Here is a 19949-nt window from a genome sequence, read left to right as displayed (position 1 = left end):
GTCAAAATTGCAGAATAGATATCTGGTTTTGGAATTTTGCCTGAATTAGAACTAGTAGAGCCAGGAATATTAGGGATATCTTACAAATAAGATATTTTAAAGAATGTCAGTAACCTAACAGTTGATGGACCCCATTGACTTCCACAGTATGGGAAAAACATAGCCTACTAAGGGCACATCAACCGTCTGATTCTTCAAAATATCTGCATTGGTTTTCAGCAGAAGAAAGAAACTCATACAGGTTTGGAACAACTTGAAGGTGAGTAAATGATGACAGAATTTTCTTTTTTTGGGTGAACTATCCCTTTAATGCTAAAACGGCTTGCCATACTCGCTGCCCTCGCTCGCTCTCTGGAGGAAAACAGTACATGCTATGCTGCGGATCTCAAAGGAACCGTGTCAAAACAACAAGCATTGGATCCTCAAGCCAAGCCCCTTTGCGCGGAGACTTCTGTCTCTGCATATATTAACATCCACGTGTAGCCTACATATCACGTCTATATGACTAGGTATTGCTATAAAGCACATTACTTACTTAAATGGTTTATATGGCAGCCGTTTTTTGTTTGTTTGTCACCAGCACTTTCATATTTAAAATACTTTAAAAAAAAAGTATTGTAATAAAGCACGCTTTTAGGGACTACTACTACTACTAATAATAATAAACATATAGGCTATAATCATTATTATCATTCGGTTAATTATCATTTTAAATTCTGACAATTAAATGTCAGAGCTCATGCATATGTTTGTATTTAGTATTTTAATTATGCAGAAAATAAGTTGCATTATTAATTTCCTCCACAGTGCACTCGCAGCCTGTGGTCCAGCCAAAGAGAGCTGGAGTATGTTCATAATAAAGACGTCACCCTGTGCTTTGACCGTGCCAACCAAGTGCGCAGCTCTTAACTGTACAACTACAATCTCGACATGCTCACGGACGACCGAGGAATCCTCACATCCCCTGCGCTCGTCAACACAAACATTCTGGCACCGATATCTGCAGTGGGTCGGTAGCCAGGACGCCGTTTTTCACTATAGGACGTTTGTTTTTGGGCACGCGGACTTCTTTGCTGCGCACTTGAAGCCGAAGCTGATTCGCGAGGATTTAAAGGAAGGAGAAGCCAGGGACTCTTAAGGTATTTCAAACTGCGACAGCGATAATAAGTATCGTTATCCAGCATGTGCGAGAGAGAAAGAGCACGTGCGCACGACATGTTTAAATCGTCTCAGCGTGTATCGTTTGCTTCACAGCGTCTCGTGCAAATATTTTCAACGTGTGGCGTTGTTGACGCTTAGCGTCCTTCATTATGAACGCTTTCGTTCGTGGCCCGTCTTACGTTATTCATTTTCAAACCTTTCATATTTCATTTTAGTTTCTCGAAAGTTCGAGAAAACAGTATTTGAAGGTTAAGAAATGGTGAAAAGTGTACTACGCACTTATCCGCACCGTGGTGAAATGAGCTCGCGAGAGAGACACGCCCACTTCCAGTGTGTACGCGCGAGGAGCGCGTGTTTTTCAGTGCAGTGTCACTTGGATGCTGTTTGCATAACCAGTTTTGCTCTCTGACAGCCAACGTGTTCTTGCCATTTCAATTAAGTGATTATCGAGTTTCGTTAATCTTAAGTACTAATCTGAATTGGAGACCTTTAAATGGTGTATAATGCGGAATGCTAGTTGTGTTTTGTGAACTGCAGGGGGCAGTGAGTGAGTCCTATGTCGAGTCACTACTGAATGATAAAGTTTGAGTCATGAATGCGATTTATAGGTCCCTTGAGTGTGTGTGTGTGTCTGTGAAAGAGAATGAGTCACTTCTGACGGGAACCCTTCTGGAAGGTACCGTTTATCACATCCCAGAGTATATGTTTCACATGAAGATGAAGATATAGAATCATGCGAATAAATATGAATACATTTTATGCACAATTATTATATGTATTTTCAAATCTATATATTTTTTTAGACTGAAATTTCTGGTAACACTTTGTTTAGGGTCCAATTATCACTATTAACTGGTTGCTTATTTGCATAAATATTACTAGGATATTGGCTGTTTATTAGTACTTAAAAAGCACATATTAATGCCTTATTCTGCATGATCATATTCTACATCCCTTAATCCTACCCAGTACCTAAATATAACAATTACCTCACTAACTATTAATAAGTGACCACATTTCAAATATATATATTAATTAATTAAACACACACACACATTATGTAATGTATTATACATTTTGGACAGAAATTCTAGACAGTAATGAATTTGAAATATTTCATTTTACATCCTAACTTGTATTTGTTGTACGTTTTATAAAATCCTTAAACATTCATTTTTTTCCCCCAGCTTTATGTCAGTGTTTTCTGAATGTGAGCTAAACTATACGTTTTTTTTATTACATACATAAGCATTGCTCCTGCGATGGAGGAGGTGTCAGGTCCCCGGTCCTGCACTGCAAAGCCTCCCCGCAGTCTGCTGGAATGGAAGAAGAGAGTCAAGTCTGAGTACATGAGATTAAGACAGTTGAAACGCTTCCGCAAAGCTGAGGAGGTCAAGGTAGAAGGCCTTTTGCAGTTGCACTTACTTTTACTCTGTCAGACCTCTCACTATATTTTATTCTGTATTTTTCTTTTCTCACTTCTCACAAAGTTTTTTTATACACTATTGTTCATAAATGTTATGACCGTAAAGACATCTATAATGTTACAAAAGATTTCTATTTCAATAAATTCTTTAAAAAAAACAACAACATTCTATTCATCAAAGATTCTGAAAAAATGTATCACAGCTTTCAAAAAATATACAGATCGCCACCATTCCATTCAGTTTATTTCGTTTCATGGACTTTCAGTTTGTTTTAATTTGTCACGTGTCTTTGTTCAGATTACCGCCACTCATCCGTCTCCTTGGTTACCGTCCTTATTAGTTCATATGCGTCAGCTGTGTTTGATTTATTATCCTCGTTTGAGTTTACTACTTAAGTTGTTCCTTTACCTGCACCTACCTGTTGGGGATTATATGAAAAGTAAACTTTGTGTCGAAACCTCATTCTTCGGTGTCTTCTTCTTCCTGCCTACATACACCGTAACAGATGACCGGACCAAACTTGGATTGGAACACAGGCTTTCTTTCTTTTTCTGCTCGGTTTTTTCGTCTTGCCGTCATCTGCCCTCTCGACGACGAGAACCTGAAGACCACGGAGAATGCGCGAGAGCCCCCCGCAAACGTTGAGGGACCACCCGCCGTGACGTGTGAGCCAGAGCCTGAGGCCAAAAGGACAGAGTTCACCATCGCCTAGAAAGTTGAGTCCTCCAGCCCTATCACTGCTAAGCTTGCAGCCCTGCGCCATCTCTGGAGATGCCCTACCGGGATGTCAAGCCGCAGGTCGAGCAACCAGCAGCAGCGCCAGCACTAGAGGATCCTGCGGCTCTGCCTCCGGCCTCGGATCCCTTCGCTCCATCTCGGTCTGGTGACCTGTCGGCTCTGTCCTGGCTCCTTCCACCTTCGGCTCCACTAGGGACCCTCGGCCTAGTGACTACACCGGGTTCCCTCGTCTCACCGGCTCCCCTTTGGTCAGTCATCGTCCTACCTACGCCACGGACATACCTGTTGCGCTCCGTCCCTTCTCCCCTACGTCTGCAGTGGGCTCCTTCCTCCCATCAGCATCACCTCTGTCCTCAGTCTCAACGGCATCACCCCAGTCCTCGGGTACTCTGGCTCAACCTATGATGCTCGTCGCCGTGACATTGCCTGGGTCTCTAGCACCAGCGATGTCACTCAGCTCCTCCAGCGGCCCTCCGTCTGCACCTTCGGATCCGGGGCACTCGTCTTCGTTGGTCATCGACAGCCACAACTCCCAGAAATCGACAGCCACAACTACCACATCTTGGCTCCTCCCGCCTTCGTCTCCGCCGTGGACTGTCGGCTATGTAGAACTCTGGCTCAGACTTCCTCCACCTGTACCATCTGGGTCTCGTTGTCCTGCCATCACCAGGCCTTTGTATGGTTGTCCTGCTATCATAAGCTCTTCGCCACATCCTCGCCCTCCTCTGGAACTCCCCATGCACCCCCCAGACCTCCCTCTTGTCTTCGTTCCGTTACAGCGCGAGGTCGCACCTTGCCGGAGGGGACTTTCTGTCACCATTTAGTTTAGTTTAGTTTCGTTTTCATGGACTTTCAGTTTGTTTTTATTTGTCACATGTCTTCCTTGTTCAGATTCCCACCACTCATCCATCTCCTTGGTTACCGTCATTATTAGTTCAAATGCGTCAGCTGTGTTTGATTAATTATCCTTGTTTGAGTTTACTACTTAAGTTGTTCCTTCACCTACACTCCTTGTCCAGTCACCGTTATACTGAGTGTGAGTGAGTGTGAGTGAGTGTGAGTGAGTGTGAGTGTGAGTGAGTGTGAGTGTGAGTGTGAGTGTGAGTGTGAGTGTGAGTGTGAGTGTGAGTGTGAGTGTGAGTGTGAGTGTGAGTGTCCTGCTACCTGTTCTGATGTTACCTTTTGGGGATTAGATGAAAAGTGAACTTTTGTGTTGGAACCTTATTCTTCGGTGTCTTCGTCTTCCTGCCTACATACATACACCGTAACACAGATGTTTTCACCATTGATAATAATACTAAATATTTCTTGAGCAGCAAATCCTCATATTTAGACTGATTTCTGAAGGATCATGTGACACTGAAGACTGGAGTAATGATGCTGAAAATTCAGCTTTGCCATCACAGGAATAAATTACATTTTAAAATATATTCAAATAGAAAAAAGTTATTTTACATTGTAATAATATTACTGTTTTTAATGTATTTTTGATTTAATAAATGCAGCTTTGATGAGCATAAGAGACTTCTTTCAAAACCAGAAACATTTTTACATACCACAAACTTGAACGGTAGTGCATATCTTTTAGATTTTTTCACCATTCTACTTTCTTTTATTTTTCTCTATATTTTTCTATGCCATTCTAATTTCGTAAATGTATCTTCCAATGCATGTAATTCAGTCTTTATAACTATTAGGCTGAGTCTTTGTGTGTGTGTTTTTCTCAGGCTCTATTCCAGTCGAATCGCCTTAAGATTGAAGGAAGAACTGAGCTGCTGAATGAGGAATGGTCCAAGCTCCGAATCCAGTCCATTCCTCTGTCCACAACCTCTCTGCCCAACAAAAAGGCAAGAATGACACAGCCGGGGACCTTGACTACCACTAACCGCTGTCAGTCATCCTGCATCTGCTCTATGACACTAGATCGCTTTACAGTGAATTGAACCTGCTGCTAATTCAGCACAAGACTGTCCCCTCTAGCTGATTTATGAGCTGAATCAATACATAGTCAGCTTTGCCTTGCCATTTTCCAAACCTAATTTATTCAAACAAAATGCCAGTAATGACTCAAGATCAGGTGCCACAGTTTGCCTTCTTATTTCCTGCAGTACCCACTTTATCATATCCTACCTGACAAGTGTTTAGATCAACTTAATGATGTTATTAATGGACTGACTGTGGCACAGTTAACCTCTAATTAATTAGTCCAGGCAAATATTACCAGTAGACCGGTAAAAATGCAGCAAAGTGGGATTTTCTTTTCACTTTATAAAAATGCTCTGTTGCCAAAAATGTATTTGTATGTTTGCCAAGTGAGCGCTCAATATCTAAAACTCCTGTGATATCCACAATAAAAGCAGCCGGCAGGCACAGCAAAGCTTAGTTCTCTGTGGAAAACAGAGAGACTGCTCCACATACCAGCACAGCTGGATCCTGCATGCAACAGCTCTGCAAAACAATACCATACTTTAAGTTCTTTAGATACACCAAACCAAATATTTTTTTGATTAGTGGATTATGATCACAAATCACAATTGCAAATGTATATCGACTAGTACACATTTGTACCCAATTTGATTATTCTATCTAATAGTTTGTGTCACTGATTTGGTGTAATATTTTAAAGGGATAGTTCACCCCCAAAATGTAAACACTTTCATTATTTACCTTCATGTTGGTCTAGTATGAACAACTAGAACTTGTTCTAGTATTCCCATGCAATTGCAGTAAAGCGGGACTGATGCTTTCAAGCTTCAAAAAGGACACAATAAAGTTATATAGGTATCATAAATGGTCTGTATGATTAGTGCATTATTTTCCTTCTGAAGCCATACAAGCTTTGAGTGATGAACAGACAAAAAATATAAGTCTCTAACACTTTTGATATCCACCTTTGATCTCATTGCCATGTTTATGAGAGAAACGTTTATGAATTGTGAATCTTTTCAATGAATCAGTTGATCTAGTACACAAAACTGGTCTAAATACATAGTTAAGTCATGAAACTCTTACCGTGCACTGATTTGTTCCTCTAGCGGACTAGCGCAGTGGCATTAGCCAACCAGGCGTACTTCCTAATCCACATAACCACATATATTTCATACCCTAGCCTGCGATCTCCCTGCTGCACGATTATGAAAACTTCTGTTTACCCCTCCTCCTCCCCAGTGCCACCTGTAGAGATCTGCTATAGGGGTTTTAATATATTCTTGCAGCAACAGTACTTTCTGCATGTTATTTTGACTAAGGTGAACAAATTCTTGTATTTGCTCAGCAGCGTAGCAGATTTTGTCCGCCAAAATCAAACATATGTACATTCCATGCCCCATGCCAATAAATGCTGGTTAAATAATTCACTCATGATTGAAATGATTTTGCCACAAATTAGCCTCATCAGTTCAACTTGATTCAAACGATTTACAACTAAAATATGGCTTCAGAAAATTCAGACTTGGATTACAGTGCATGCATTGAAAATACTACTTTTATTATGTTTGTACATCCTTTTTGAAAGCCTCAGTCCATATATTTATTGTAAAATGCATGGAAAGGAGTGACAAATATAGAAATTTAACTTCTTTTGTTTTCCTGATAAAGTAAGTAATTTCGGTTTGCATTAGCATGATGGTAAATTATTACAGAATTAAAATTTTTGGGTGAAAATTTCCTTTAATAGTAGATAATTATTTCTTTTTATTCAGTGATCTGTTTGTAATCTGAGAAATTCAACTAATATAAAATTAATATTTTCAAATTACATTGGCTAATTAATATATATAACAGTTCTCTAATAGTTTTGTGTGACACTTTGACTTATCATCTGTTTTCCTGTGTTCCTTTTCTTTTCCGATCACAGTTGTGCATGGTAGAGTTTGGCTTTCCGTCCTTTCCGAACCAGGCAGTTGCCATGCGTCCCTTGACAACTGTTGCTGGGATACCATTCATGTACTCCTGGTCCCCTTTGCAGCAGAACTTCATGGTACTGGATGTGGACAATAAACACACACACACACACACATTAACACATTAAAAGCACTCAATCGTGATCACCATTAGCAGCCTGCGTCTGCAGAATAAGAAGGAGAGAGAAAAGCATAATTTTATGGCACTGGTCATTTTGAAAGTAGGTCACCCTGCAGCAGCGCATTCACATGTTCTGACAGCCCTAAGCATGTGTTTTTGAAATCATCTCTCAGGTAGAGGAGGATGTGCGTCTTTAAACGCCTACACTCGCTTACAGGCACAAATATAGGCATATACAAAAACACCCACTCGCAATACACATTTACAATATCGTGCATTTCTCTCTCATTTAAAAAACTCACTAATGCAGTGAAAAATCACAGCCTTCTTCCTGACGTCTTTTCCCCCTGTTTTTGTTTCTGAGGTGGAAGATGAGACGTTTCTGCATAATATCCCCTACATGGGAGACGAGGTGTTGGAACAGGATGAGGCTTTCCTGGAAGAGCTTATTGACAATTATGACGGAGTGCATGGTGACAGAGGTGAGCATCACAGAATACTGTACGTATTTACACTCATTACCAGAGGCGTCACTAGAACTGGACTGAATCTCTTCTAGAAAGACCTGAACATTTTAAAGACGCAAGAGTAAAGAAAGTGAATAAGTTTCAATAAAAATGGCTATAAAATTATTTGACAGTTATTACCATGTTATTCAACCACTTAATCCTAACATATACTACCATCAAAAGTTTGGGCTGCATTTTTTGATGGAAAATACAATAAAAACAGTCATATTGTGAAATATTATTACAATGTAAAAGAACTGTTTTCGATTAAAATACAGTTTATTCCTGTGAATCAAAGCTGAATTTTCAGCATCATTACTCCAGTCATCAGTATCACATGATCCTTCAGAAATCAGTCTAATATTTCTTATTATAATCAATTTTGAAAACAGTTGTGCTGCGTAACATTTTTTCAGGATTCTTTGATGAATAAAAAGTTCTGCATTTTTTCAATAGTAACCTAAACTTTTCAGTAGTAATGTAATGCTGTTCCAGTTGTGATATCAATATATCATATGTTTGTGAATGTTAGACTGGCAGTGTGGTGTACATAAGTATCTTGTACCTTGATAACAGAGGGAGGATTCATAAATGATGAGATCTTTAAGGAGCTGGTGGAGGCATTGAGCCAATACTCGGACCCAGAGGAAGAAGAGGAGGAAGAGCCCAGAGAGAGTGCAGAGAATAAGGAGGAGGAGGATGAGCAAGGCATGCAGAAAAGTGCTGCAGAAGGACCAGAGGAGTCAATAGTTGGCTTGTTCAAGAGAAAGAGGAGCACTGCTGAAGGTGAGTTGGTTTTGAACAGAAAAAAGAAATAAAATAAAATTGGATAAAGCTATTATTTGTTTGTTTAAATTATTTCATTTAATTGTATTCATTTTTAAAGGAAAGTTGAGTTTACTGACTAATGACCTGAATTGTGTAATGGTATTGTGTTTTTTGTATTTTGTACAAAACCAATTGTATTTTGATCTTTAAACCAATAAATAAATAAAGTTTAATGGCCATATGCTGTATCAAATTACCATAGAATTAGGGCTTTTAAAAGACAATTTTCAGTTGAATTTCACTGGTTGAACAACAAATAGACTAGAACGCACATGTGTTGCCCATCAGTGTGTCTGTGTCTGCGTACAATTGTTTGCTCTGAGCGTCGCCTCTATTCCCTGTGAGAGCTGGGTAAACCTGTTTGTTCACTCAGTTTGTTTTAGGCCAGAATCCCATTACAGTACACACTGACCCTTACTCCACAGCAGGGGAAACATGCACGCACACACACACACACTTAAACACTAGTCTGCTTTTACTTTATAAGTCAAATTCTGGACAATGCTGATTTTATTAATGCTTTTCCATCACCAGGAAGAGAGCTGTCCACCAATAAGAAGATTCCTCACGACAAGATTTTCACAGCTATTGCGTCCATGTTTCCATACAAAGGCACCATGGAGGAGCTGAAGAACAAGTAGGCCACACTATTGAACATCTGAACCCTTTGTGTGTGTGTGTGTGTGTGTGTGTGTGTGTTTAGACTTCCCTTTTAGAAAGGAATGAGATTAGAATGTGAAGCAGGCTGGATTCAAACCTGCCTCTCCCAAATGTGCAACATGTAGTGCGTCGATCCCACGACATCTGTCAACATCTGATCTCTTTAATAGTGAAACTTTAGTATATGTAAATGTGAACTGTGTATTTGAATAACTCTTTTCAAATGTTTCTTTCTTTTCTGATTTTCTGAACACTCCCCTGTCTTCCATTATCTGGACAAACAGGAGAGCTTGTTTTAGATGGATTTTCAGTTCAGTCCAAATAAATCCAATTCATTTAATTTTAACTTATTTTGATTTAATCTCAAAGTTGCACACAATGTGAACAATGCAGTTCCCCCAAATAAGCTTTATTCAACAAGCTTATACAACCATAATGGCAAACCTAACATGCATGCACATTCTTCACTTGAGTAGGAAAGAATATGTCATGCCAATTTAAAGCCGTGGTAAATGAAGGTTCATGGGAAGCTCCTCTGGCTCTGCTGTCAGCTGGCTGTGCAGCCCTCGCAGCAGCAGTGGAAACAAAAACCCGTCACAGTCTGCATTATCATCCAACTGTTTACTGTTTCATGTCATCATTGTTCATTCCACCAGCTGTGCTCATTTTATTTCTTTCCGCTGGCTTGGGGAAATCTGTGGGCGAGAGTTGTATTAAATGGCCTGATTTGTTATTGTAAAACTAATTCAGTACTTTAAAGGGACAGGTCATCCATAACAGAATATTCTGTCATCATTTTATTCACCACAAACATTATTTTTTTTTTTTTCTTGGAACAAAAAATATACCATGGCTGTTAATAATGTAACAGACCATGGCTGTTAATAATGTTTTTTGAACAACACGAGGGTCAGTAAGTAGGCTTTAAGGAAAGAGTTACCCTTAATTTTTTGGGTGAACTAATGCTAAAAGTATCTACTGATCTTTGACACTAGGACAAATTGATTCACAGACTCTAAATCCTCATATAATGCACCGTACTCCCACATACACTACCATTCAAAGATTAGGGGTCAGTAAGTCTTTATTTCGTGAATACTTTTATTGTCAAATGATCAATGATACATACAATTATCAAAAGTGACAGTAAAGACATGTATAATGATTCTTTTGAACTTGCTATTCATCAAATAATCTTTAAAATACGAATCATGGTTTCTATAATATTAAGCAGCACAACTGTTTTCAACATTGATGATAATAATATGACAGGTTTTTTGAGTAATGATGCTGAAAATTCAATTACATTAATAAATTAAATTTTGAAATATATTCAAATAGAAAACGGTTATCTTAGGTTGTAATAATATTTTACAATATTATTTACTGTATTTTTCTCAAATCAAATAAATGCAGCCTTGGTGAACATGAGACCCCAAACTTTTGAACAGTCTAAATGTAGATTAGCATTTCTCATTTCATGATACATTCTCAGTCAGGGCGAGAAAGGGACCCCACGTTTTCATATACAGCTCATGACGTCCTGATGCTCTGAATATCACGCGTTCATACAGTTTTAGATTTGCAATTTTGTTTGCTGCTATTGCAAGTAATAATGTAACTGTATTTTTCTCTCTCTTGCAGGTATAAGGATCTCCTGGAGCCGTCCAGCCCTGTGAAGTTGCCTCCTCTCTGCACGCCCAGCATAGACGGCCCCTTTGCCAAATCTGTTCAGAGAGAGCAAAGTCTGCACTCTTTTCATACACTTTTCTGTCGCCGCTGCTTTAAATATGACTGCTTCTTGCACCGTAAGACATTATAATGTTCTTCTCTAGTCTGCATTGCAAATTATTTTGATGTTTTATTGTCATATTGTACAGTCTTGATCAGTGAATCAAACATACAGATAGCTGTTTAAAACAGCCATTAAAGTTAGTCTCAAATGATCTGATCACAAGTGGTCAGCCAAGATTTATACTACAAATGTGATGTAGTCACACATGTTTTTGACTGCCTCCAAATGGGGTTTTGGGCCTTATTTACCACTGTATTTAGTGCTGACCACTTGTGATCGAATCTCTCAGAATGGGCGCAAATGAAACGTTCATGTTGTTTGTGCTCAGCTTTCCATGCATCTCCTAATGTATATAAGAGGAAGAATAAAGAGATCCGAATGGAGACAGAGCCCTGTGGACTGGACTGCTTCCTGCTGCAGGTACAGTTTTCTAACGATTTCATGACTTTACTGTCAATTTATAATTGAATTAGAACCTATTTACTTATTAATAATCTTTATCTTTCACCCTTCTTTTGGTCACAGAAAGGGGCAAAAGAGTTTGCTGATCTAAACATACTGAGGTCTCAAAGGCCCCGGCATCGACGCCGACAGCCCCGCCCCTCAAGTTCATGTGGCCGCACAGGCTCCGGTGAGGACGGAAAAGAAGGAGACAGCGACCACGATACCAGCTCCTCAGGTACACACACACCAATGTGCATAAACACAAACATACAAAACATATCCACACCTTAATGTACAGTCACAGTGGATAAAGGGTTAATAAAGACCAAAATAATAAACTTTCCATTGCTAAAAATAGAATTGCCATAATAAAAAAAAGAACTCTTGCCGCCACAGAATAAATTATGTCACAATTCTGACTTTTTTTTCTCCGAATTGAGAGTTAATATCTCGCAATTCTGACTTTATAAGACACAATTGCGACTTTAGAGATGTAAAGATGTAAACTCGCAATTGTGAGATGAAAAAGTCGCAGTTATCTTTTAAAATGTTTTATTCTGTGGCGGAAACAAGCTTCCATAGTTGTTTGACTGTATTGCACCAGAGCATTTATAATGATACAGATTTATACTTCAAATAAATGCTGGATAAAAACCTCACATTTACCTGTGTGAATGTTCGTGTGTCAGAGAGTAACTCTCAGTGTCCCAGTCCCACCAAACTGAGACCAGGAGAGGAAGGAGCAGAGGAGTCCAAGCCGCCGCCTCAGTGGGGCGGAGCAGAGGAGTCTCTGTTTAGAGTTCTGCGCGGCACATATTACAACAACTTCTGCTCTATTGCACGACTGATTGGCACCAAGACGTGTAGAGAGGTATGTTCAAAAATGACAAAGAACAGGTGGTCAAATATGTAATTTTTGCTATAAGTTTTATAAGCAAATCATGCTTGTTTGATGATGTACCTTTGTAAAGGAGTACATTACTGCAGATTTAAAGTGAATGCAATCATATTGAAAGTGCAGAAAGTTCTACAGAATTTACTCAAAAGCAAAGACTGTTTAAATGTAGGGCTGTGTGCATGTGTGCCTGTGAGTTTTTCCCAGAAAGACATGTGGTTTGGCTAACTGGAAATGTGATTACCTCAAATCGTGTGTTTTTCTTTTATTTAGGGAATGGTCCAAATCTTTTTCTAGAAGAGCCTTGTTTTGAGTGTGTGTGTGTGCGAGCTCATATGGCAAAGATCAACATGATAATGAGTGGTTACGTCTCAGTTGGGTTTCAAAGTACTGACTAACGCCCATTAAGTGTTGCGGTGTGTGTGGGGGAATGTACATGTTGCAATGCTCTGTCTGTGCTTATGTCTCTGTGTGTTTGTGTCAGGTCTACGAGTTTGCAGTGAAAGAGATGCTGATTCACCGTGTTCCCCTGGAGGATGGTGGGATTTCACCTCAGAAGAAAAAACGAAAGCACAGGCAAGATGTTCACACACTCTCCACCTTCACCTGCCAATCAGATTCATGCTGTAGTAAGATACGAACATACGAAGATACAAAATACGAACACTAGAGTTCAACAGTGTTTTTGTTTTTTTGATAGATTATGGGCAAAGATACAGCTGAAGAAAGGTAAGACTCTCAACTAAAACACCAGACTTAGACGTGGTTTTAGTGGCTTGGCAGGTTCAGGAATGGACAAACAGAAGGAAAAGTCATGGAGACTTCTATAGTTGGGGCGATTATGGCATTATGGCTGGCGATTAGTAGTCAGACAAATTATTGCAATTATTAAATTAATGGTCTGTTTTGTTTATGTGCATTATACAACATGGCAAAAGGCCTATTATCTGTAGTCAATATAATTCAGTTCTAAAATATTAAATTCTACTACATATACTTATTGAATATACAAAATTGCAGTAACGTTTTACAATAGGTTAAAAAAATTAAAAAGTTAGTTAATGCATTAGGTATTATGAAATAACAGTGAACAACAATTTACAGCATTTATCTCTGTTAATGTTAGAAATGTTTTTTGTTTTTGTTTTATCTTTATGCAGCAATCACAAATGACTGGAAACATAATGGAATGTCTTTGTTCAAATTGCATGGGAACCTTGGTTATTACTCTTCTTTATCTCCCTGTTTGTTGTGCAGACAACTCATCCAATCAAGTGTACAATTATCAGCCATGTGACCACCCCGAGCACCCGTGTGATAGTTCCTGTCCATGTGTGGTGACACAAAACTTTTGTGAGAAATTCTGCCAGTGCAATCGAGAGTGTGAGTTCAACACAAATGAACATGCACAAACATGCAAATACAAGAAGTATAGACATGAGTAATGAGTTCCTTAATATCTGCACACCACTAGGGGGCGACAACAAAACAACATCAGATCACTAGTGATGCATTGCGGTGAAGAAATGAAACACTTTCTTTAAAAAGTCCCCATACCATTTTGACCTTCGCTAAAATTATGTCATTTTGAACATTTATTTCTTTTAATTTTAGTTACATCTCAAACATTCACAGGTCACTGTGACCTAGTTTTGCTCTGTGTTTTGGTTCTAGGTCAGAATCGGTTTCCTGGCTGTCGCTGCAAGACTCAATGTAACACCAAGCAGTGTCCGTGTTACCTGGCGGTGCGGGAGTGTGACCCTGACCTCTGCATGACCTGTGGGGCCGCAGACCACTGGGACAGCAAACAGGTCTCCTGCAAGAACTGCAGCATCCAGAGAGGACATAAGAAGGTATGAATGAACTACTTTTCAGTGACACTGAATAATCAACACGCGTGTCTGTGTATCTGTCTGTGGAGGACAGTAACAAATGTATGCACTAATCTTTCTTACAATCAAAGTGAAATAACTAAAGATGCTTTAGTCACGTGAATGTTGTTTAACCTGTTTGCCAGCACCTGCTCCTGGCCCCATCTGATGTTGCAGGGTGGGGTACATTTATCAAAGAGCCAGCCCAGAAGAACGAGTTAATCTCTGAGTACTGTGGAGAGGTGTGTGGAAATAAGCATTCGATTCTGTGATTCTTCTGTTACATTCTTAGTGATCTGATTAATGCATTGTTTGTGTGTGTGTGTGTGTGTGTGTGTGTGTGTGTGTGTGTGTGTGTGTGTGTGTGTGTGTGTGTGTGTGTGTAGCTTATTTCCCAGGATGAAGCAGACCGGAGGGGCAGAATCTATGACAAGTACATGTCCAGCTTTCTGTTCAACTTGAACAATGGTACTGGCTTGATTCATTATGTTATATTATATGTATATTATATTATATTATAAATTGGTTTTCACAAGTGTTTTCATTTTATTCCAGACTTTGTAGTGGATGCCACTCGAAAGGGGAATAAAATACGATTCGCCAACCACTCTGTCAACCCCAACTGTTACGCAAAAGGTACTTTATTTCATCATATACTTATCAATGTGCAAAGACAACACTGAGTTGAAGCTATTAATCATGTCTGACACTGGTTATTATTGCAGTTGTCATGGTTAACGGTGATCACCGCATTGGAATCTTTGCCAAGCGCTCCATACAACAAGGAGAAGAGCTCTTTTTTGATTACAGGTAGGTTTTGTTAAACACTCATATATGCATTCTAATGAGATCGATGATTTTGCGACGTTATTTTATTTTTCCTGTTTCTTAGGTACAGTCAAGCGGATGCATTGAAGTATGTGGGCATTGAGAGGGAAACCGACGTGTAAATATGCATCTTGAGCGTGTCCGCATTTAGCTGGTAACATGTTTGCCTACCCACAATGCTTTGCACTTCACTGAGGGTGAGATTTAAGAATTCCCATGAGGCATGATTTTGTAACGACATCACAGATCGATCTGATGATGCATTCAGAGGGTAATGTCACTATCTTAACCTGTGGTTTAACTGAATTGTCTGAACAAGCGTTTTTTGTGTACTTTTTTTGTGATGATATTTGTAATGACATTGAAGAAACCAAAAGGCGTCCTCAAATCGACAAATCCACTCCTCCACATTTGCACTATATCGCCAATTCCACAGGATATTGATAGGTGGCATCATTTTCTCTGTCATGGAAGGAAGAATGCCAGTTCAGACAATTGTCTTGAAGTTTTTTTGTTTTGTAATACATTCAATCTCTCCATTCAAAAGGCTCTGTAAACCATTTTTTTTTTTTTTTTTTAAATAGCTATAACCTCTATATGCTCAATATATATTAACTGAAAACTGAATGCATCACACCTAGCCGTCGTTGTTGTTTCTGGTCAAAATATTCGGTAGTGCAAAACATCAAGCAATATTTCATTGTTACATTTGCACTTATAGTCAGTCAGGTCAGTATCTTCTCTTTCTAGAATAAACTTCAGTAAACTTGTCTGCAACCAGATGTCATTTGATGTTAGCCTGTTACTGTAATGTGCATTGCTCTTGCAGTCCCTATCTATCTATCTATCTATCTATCTATCTATCTATCTATCTATCTATCTATCTATCTATCTATCTATCTATCTATCTATCTATCTATCTATCTATCTATCTATCTATCTATCTATCTATCTATCTATCTATCTCTATCTGCTGTAAGCTGCTTGCTGTATTGCACAAAGCTGGCTCATGTTGTCAGATTACTATTCTAACTAACATAGCACTAAGGCAGTTAATCTTCATTTCTGCTTAAACTGTATGAGGTTAAATATTGTTAATGTTGTGTAGAAATAAACAAAACAAGTAACCATATAAACCGACAGACTGAATGTGAACTGTGAGCTAAAGGATATTGTTTAGCAGGCTTTTTTAAGAGTGAGTGTACAAAATAGGCCTAACAAGGGTTAGGGTTTTGGTTTCATTGTACCATTTTATGTAAAATAAAGAGCTAAACCAAATTACCATATTTGTTTAATATGCCCTAGATTGTAACGGCACTTCACGTGTCCACTAAATGGAAATACATGCTGAGAAAAGAATTCCTAGTGTCTTGTAAATTTAGTTGCATTTTTATCTGTGGGCTTTACCAAAACACCGAAGCCCACAGAAAAGAGCTTTCTGGAAAAAGTCGAGTGCAATCGAATTTACAGACGTGTTTAAAAGCAGGTATACATGTAGAAAATGTAGTGACGTGTTTGACACGTTTAACTCAAGACATGAATCATGTCTGCGTCTGTCTGAAATGATTCATTATAGAAAGAGTCCGTTTCCTTCAGACTTTTTATTAAAGTGTCATTTGGGATGTGTTGTTTCTACAGTCATGGTCATTTACAGTGAGAATGACAATCAAAACCAGAACTAAAGAATGAAGAAAACTCAAAATGAACACCTTGTCACACCTGACCACAAAGCTGAAAATACCTCCTTGTAAGACTTTGAGGGATAGCATTATAATGTTTTTGTCTGATCTCACAAAGCTAGTTGATCTTTTGCCTTGGGCGTTATCACAGGAATAATTTCGGCAGATGTTTCACATTCACAGGACCTACAATTACCCTGAATCAAACTCACGGGCACAGTGGTAATAAAAGATGATTGCGATCATCACCTCAACATAAGACTGAATCTGCAACCTTTGTGTTAGTAGCTCTAAAGTCAAAGTTAGCATGAATCCTAGAAAGGAAATAATATCAGAAGCATTCATATTTACTCTCAGCAGATGCCATTTTCTCTATCCATCAAAAGTTCAGGGTCTTTGAGTCTCTTATTCTCACAAAGACTGCATTCATTTGATCCAAAATTCTGTAAAACAGTAATAATGTGAAATATTACATTAAAAATAAGCTGAATTTTCACTCTCCAGTCTCACATGATCTGTCAGAAATCATTCTAACATGATGATTTGCTGCTCGAGAAACATTTATTATTATCAATGTTCAAAACTATTGTGCTGCTTCGTGATGCACTTTTTCTTTTATGAATAGAAAGTCCAAAAGGACATCATTTATTTGAAATATAAATCTTTTTTAACAATATAAATGTCTTTACTGTCACTTTAGATCAATATAATGGATCCTTGAAAACACAATCTTACTGACCCTAAACTTTTGAATGGTAATGTACTGAAAAGTAAATAATGGTATATCAACAAATATCATAATTTCCGATTTGGTCAAACGGGAGTGCATGTATGTATGTGCATTTGGAAAAGATGAGAAAGACAATATTTCACAGTGAATTACATGTAAAATGTCACGAATCTATTGATACATTTCTCCAAATGAAGCAAACAGACCTCCACATGCTGATCACTGATGTGGTTTTCTTCAAACATCCAGTTAAATGTATGTCAGTGAGGTAACATTCATTTTAGCTGCAGCTGGTTAAAGCATTGACAGAGACCTCATTTAGTCAACCATACATCACACAAACTAGTGCTGAACACCAGCCATTTACACCGGCCGCTGTCTTCTCATGTCACGTGAACATTCATTTGAAAAATACCAGTCTGACTCACTTTTTAAAGAAATATCAAGTATGAGGAGACTTTGAAAGGTGTTCATCCCTGTGCAATTTAATAGCATTTCATTCTTCATTCAAGACTCTTTTCAAAGTAAAAATGAATTGAAAGTCTATATTCCACTGGTTTAGGGGATGATAGAAGGGAAGTAGTAAAAGAATGAGGGATACATAATGAAAAAAGATTAACAGAAGAGACAAAAGAGGTTTAGAAACCTGGCAGAGGTCATGAGGTTAAAGCTGAACTTATTCAACACTCGTCTATTCAAAATAGTCTCACTTGCCTGCCTTTTTTATACAAATTAGAACGATAAAAAGAGAAGTACACTTTATTTATACATATACATTAACAGCATAATCTGTGGGTGAATATTTAGCAATCTCTTTGATAAAAGCTCTTATGGCTCTGTTAAAGAAACAGACTAAAGAACATGTGCCTGGCACTGGAAGCAGCGGATTCTTCTTTTTCTTATTGCATTTCGATGAAAAGTGCAGTAGTCATGCAAAATGCATAGCTTCTAAAGATAATATGTGTTCTACCTTATTTGCTCTTTTTTTGTTTTGTTTTAATAGCTCATTTTACATCCTGAAAGACGATGAAAGTGATCTAAGCTCTGGGTAAGACCGCCATCAAAACAGCTAAGAAGCAGCAGCAGCAGCAATAATGATGTCCTACAGCAAATGCATGAATGAATTTATAATAAACCATGACTTTATACATGGGAGTCTTCCATCCACGGACTTCAGTCTGGGATGTGTGAAAGCCTCTCGAGCACAATAACCAGATTTGTGCTGAACTTGTCAAGTCTTTCGATCATGACCTTGCGCAAACATATCAGCTGTTTCTGTCCAAAATCTGGATGGTCTCGTTTTGAACTTCCTTAAACAACCAGATTGCAATTTGTATAACATGTTAAGTTTGCTGTTCCTCTATATTCTAAAGATGTCATTTTAGTGTTTCTGTCACTCAATTATTGAACCAAAGCTAAAACAGGAACAGTCTGTTTACTTTTTGGGTTTTTTTCCCGGATCAATATATAGGCCCTATAGATTGTAGACTCCACAACTACAAGTAAACACATTCAGCCAGCAGAAGATAAACACACTATAAAAGTGCAGTCTGTCCAGAACAGTTCCCAAACTTTCGTCTTGTGTACATGATAGGCCCATCAATAAGGCTAAAGTACCCCATTACCATTTTTACTGAAGAAAAAAAAGTATTATGAATGCAAAACCAACCACATAAATATAAAACTTGCACGCATTACAAAATGTTTTCTTTCCTTGAAAAATAAACTGGGAAAAAAAAAGATATTAATTCCAATAGGTTTATTTTTATTTTTATAAATATTCCCCCGCCCCCTGTTTTTCCTGGTTGGGAATCACTGGTCTAAAATACTTTTTTTAAAATCATGAATATTATGTAGACTGAACAGAATATGACATCGTGGTACACTAATATAAAAATCTATAGCAGATTGCTTTGGCCCACAGGAAGAATTCTCTTGAACAGACCGAGGACACGAAAACGGCTTAGACAATCTCTGATCGCTGAAAACGTATTCCTGCCTGCATTGGGTTTGTAAAATATAAAGATAGGTCATTGTGAAGAAGTTCAGTGTCGAAATGCCTATAGAATGGCTTGAAAAGGCTGGTGTGTGTTGCTGTAGCAGCAGTGAGAAGAACACGTAGCTCTCTATCCAATGCCCATCATGATCAGTGGTACCAACTCCGAGACGTACAGTACAACACACCACGTTCATGTCTGACGCTCGGAAAAGATGGCTAGACGTCGCTCATTGGCCTTCAGTCAAGAAACTTTTCCTAGGATCCAATTTTACAAAAATGTCCTAATCTTTATGAATGTTAAACCTCAATGTTGTTCGCAAGCAATATGGCTACTATCACAAAAACACCTTTCTGCAGTTTTT

General features: G+C 38.5%; 1 protein-coding gene across 2 annotated transcripts; it reads left to right on the top strand.

Annotated features, from left to right (window-relative positions):
- Window positions 1-821: 821 nt before the first annotated feature.
- On the top strand, window positions 822-15949 carry ezh1 (enhancer of zeste 1 polycomb repressive complex 2 subunit). Of its 2 annotated transcripts, none has more exons than XM_084427873.1 (20): window positions 822-1139; window positions 2411-2558; window positions 5054-5173; window positions 7183-7305; window positions 7714-7831; window positions 8435-8644; window positions 9221-9323; window positions 10991-11154; window positions 11470-11561; window positions 11667-11820; window positions 12275-12456; window positions 12965-13056; window positions 13181-13209; window positions 13738-13863; window positions 14155-14333; window positions 14498-14593; window positions 14738-14819; window positions 14907-14987; window positions 15077-15161; window positions 15244-15949. In XM_084427873.1, exons 2-20 carry the CDS (start codon window positions 2424-2426, stop codon window positions 15299-15301), a joined length of 2229 nt encoding a protein of 742 aa, XP_084283999.1. In that variant the 5' UTR covers window positions 822-1139; window positions 2411-2423; the 3' UTR covers window positions 15302-15949. The 2 variants fall into 2 exon arrangements, with proteins under 2 accessions (XP_084283999.1, XP_084284000.1); XM_084427874.1 differs by lacking the exon at window positions 822-1139 and adding an exon at window positions 1746-1837.
- The last annotated feature ends 4000 nt before the right edge of the window (window positions 15950-19949 follow it).

This window comes from Rutilus rutilus (assembly GCF_951802725.1).
Source record: "Rutilus rutilus genome assembly, chromosome: 1".
Lineage (NCBI taxonomy): Eukaryota > Metazoa > Chordata > Actinopteri > Cypriniformes > Leuciscidae > Rutilus > Rutilus rutilus.
The sequence above is the reverse complement of the archived record's forward strand: the minus strand, read 5'-3'. Positions and strand labels throughout refer to the sequence as shown.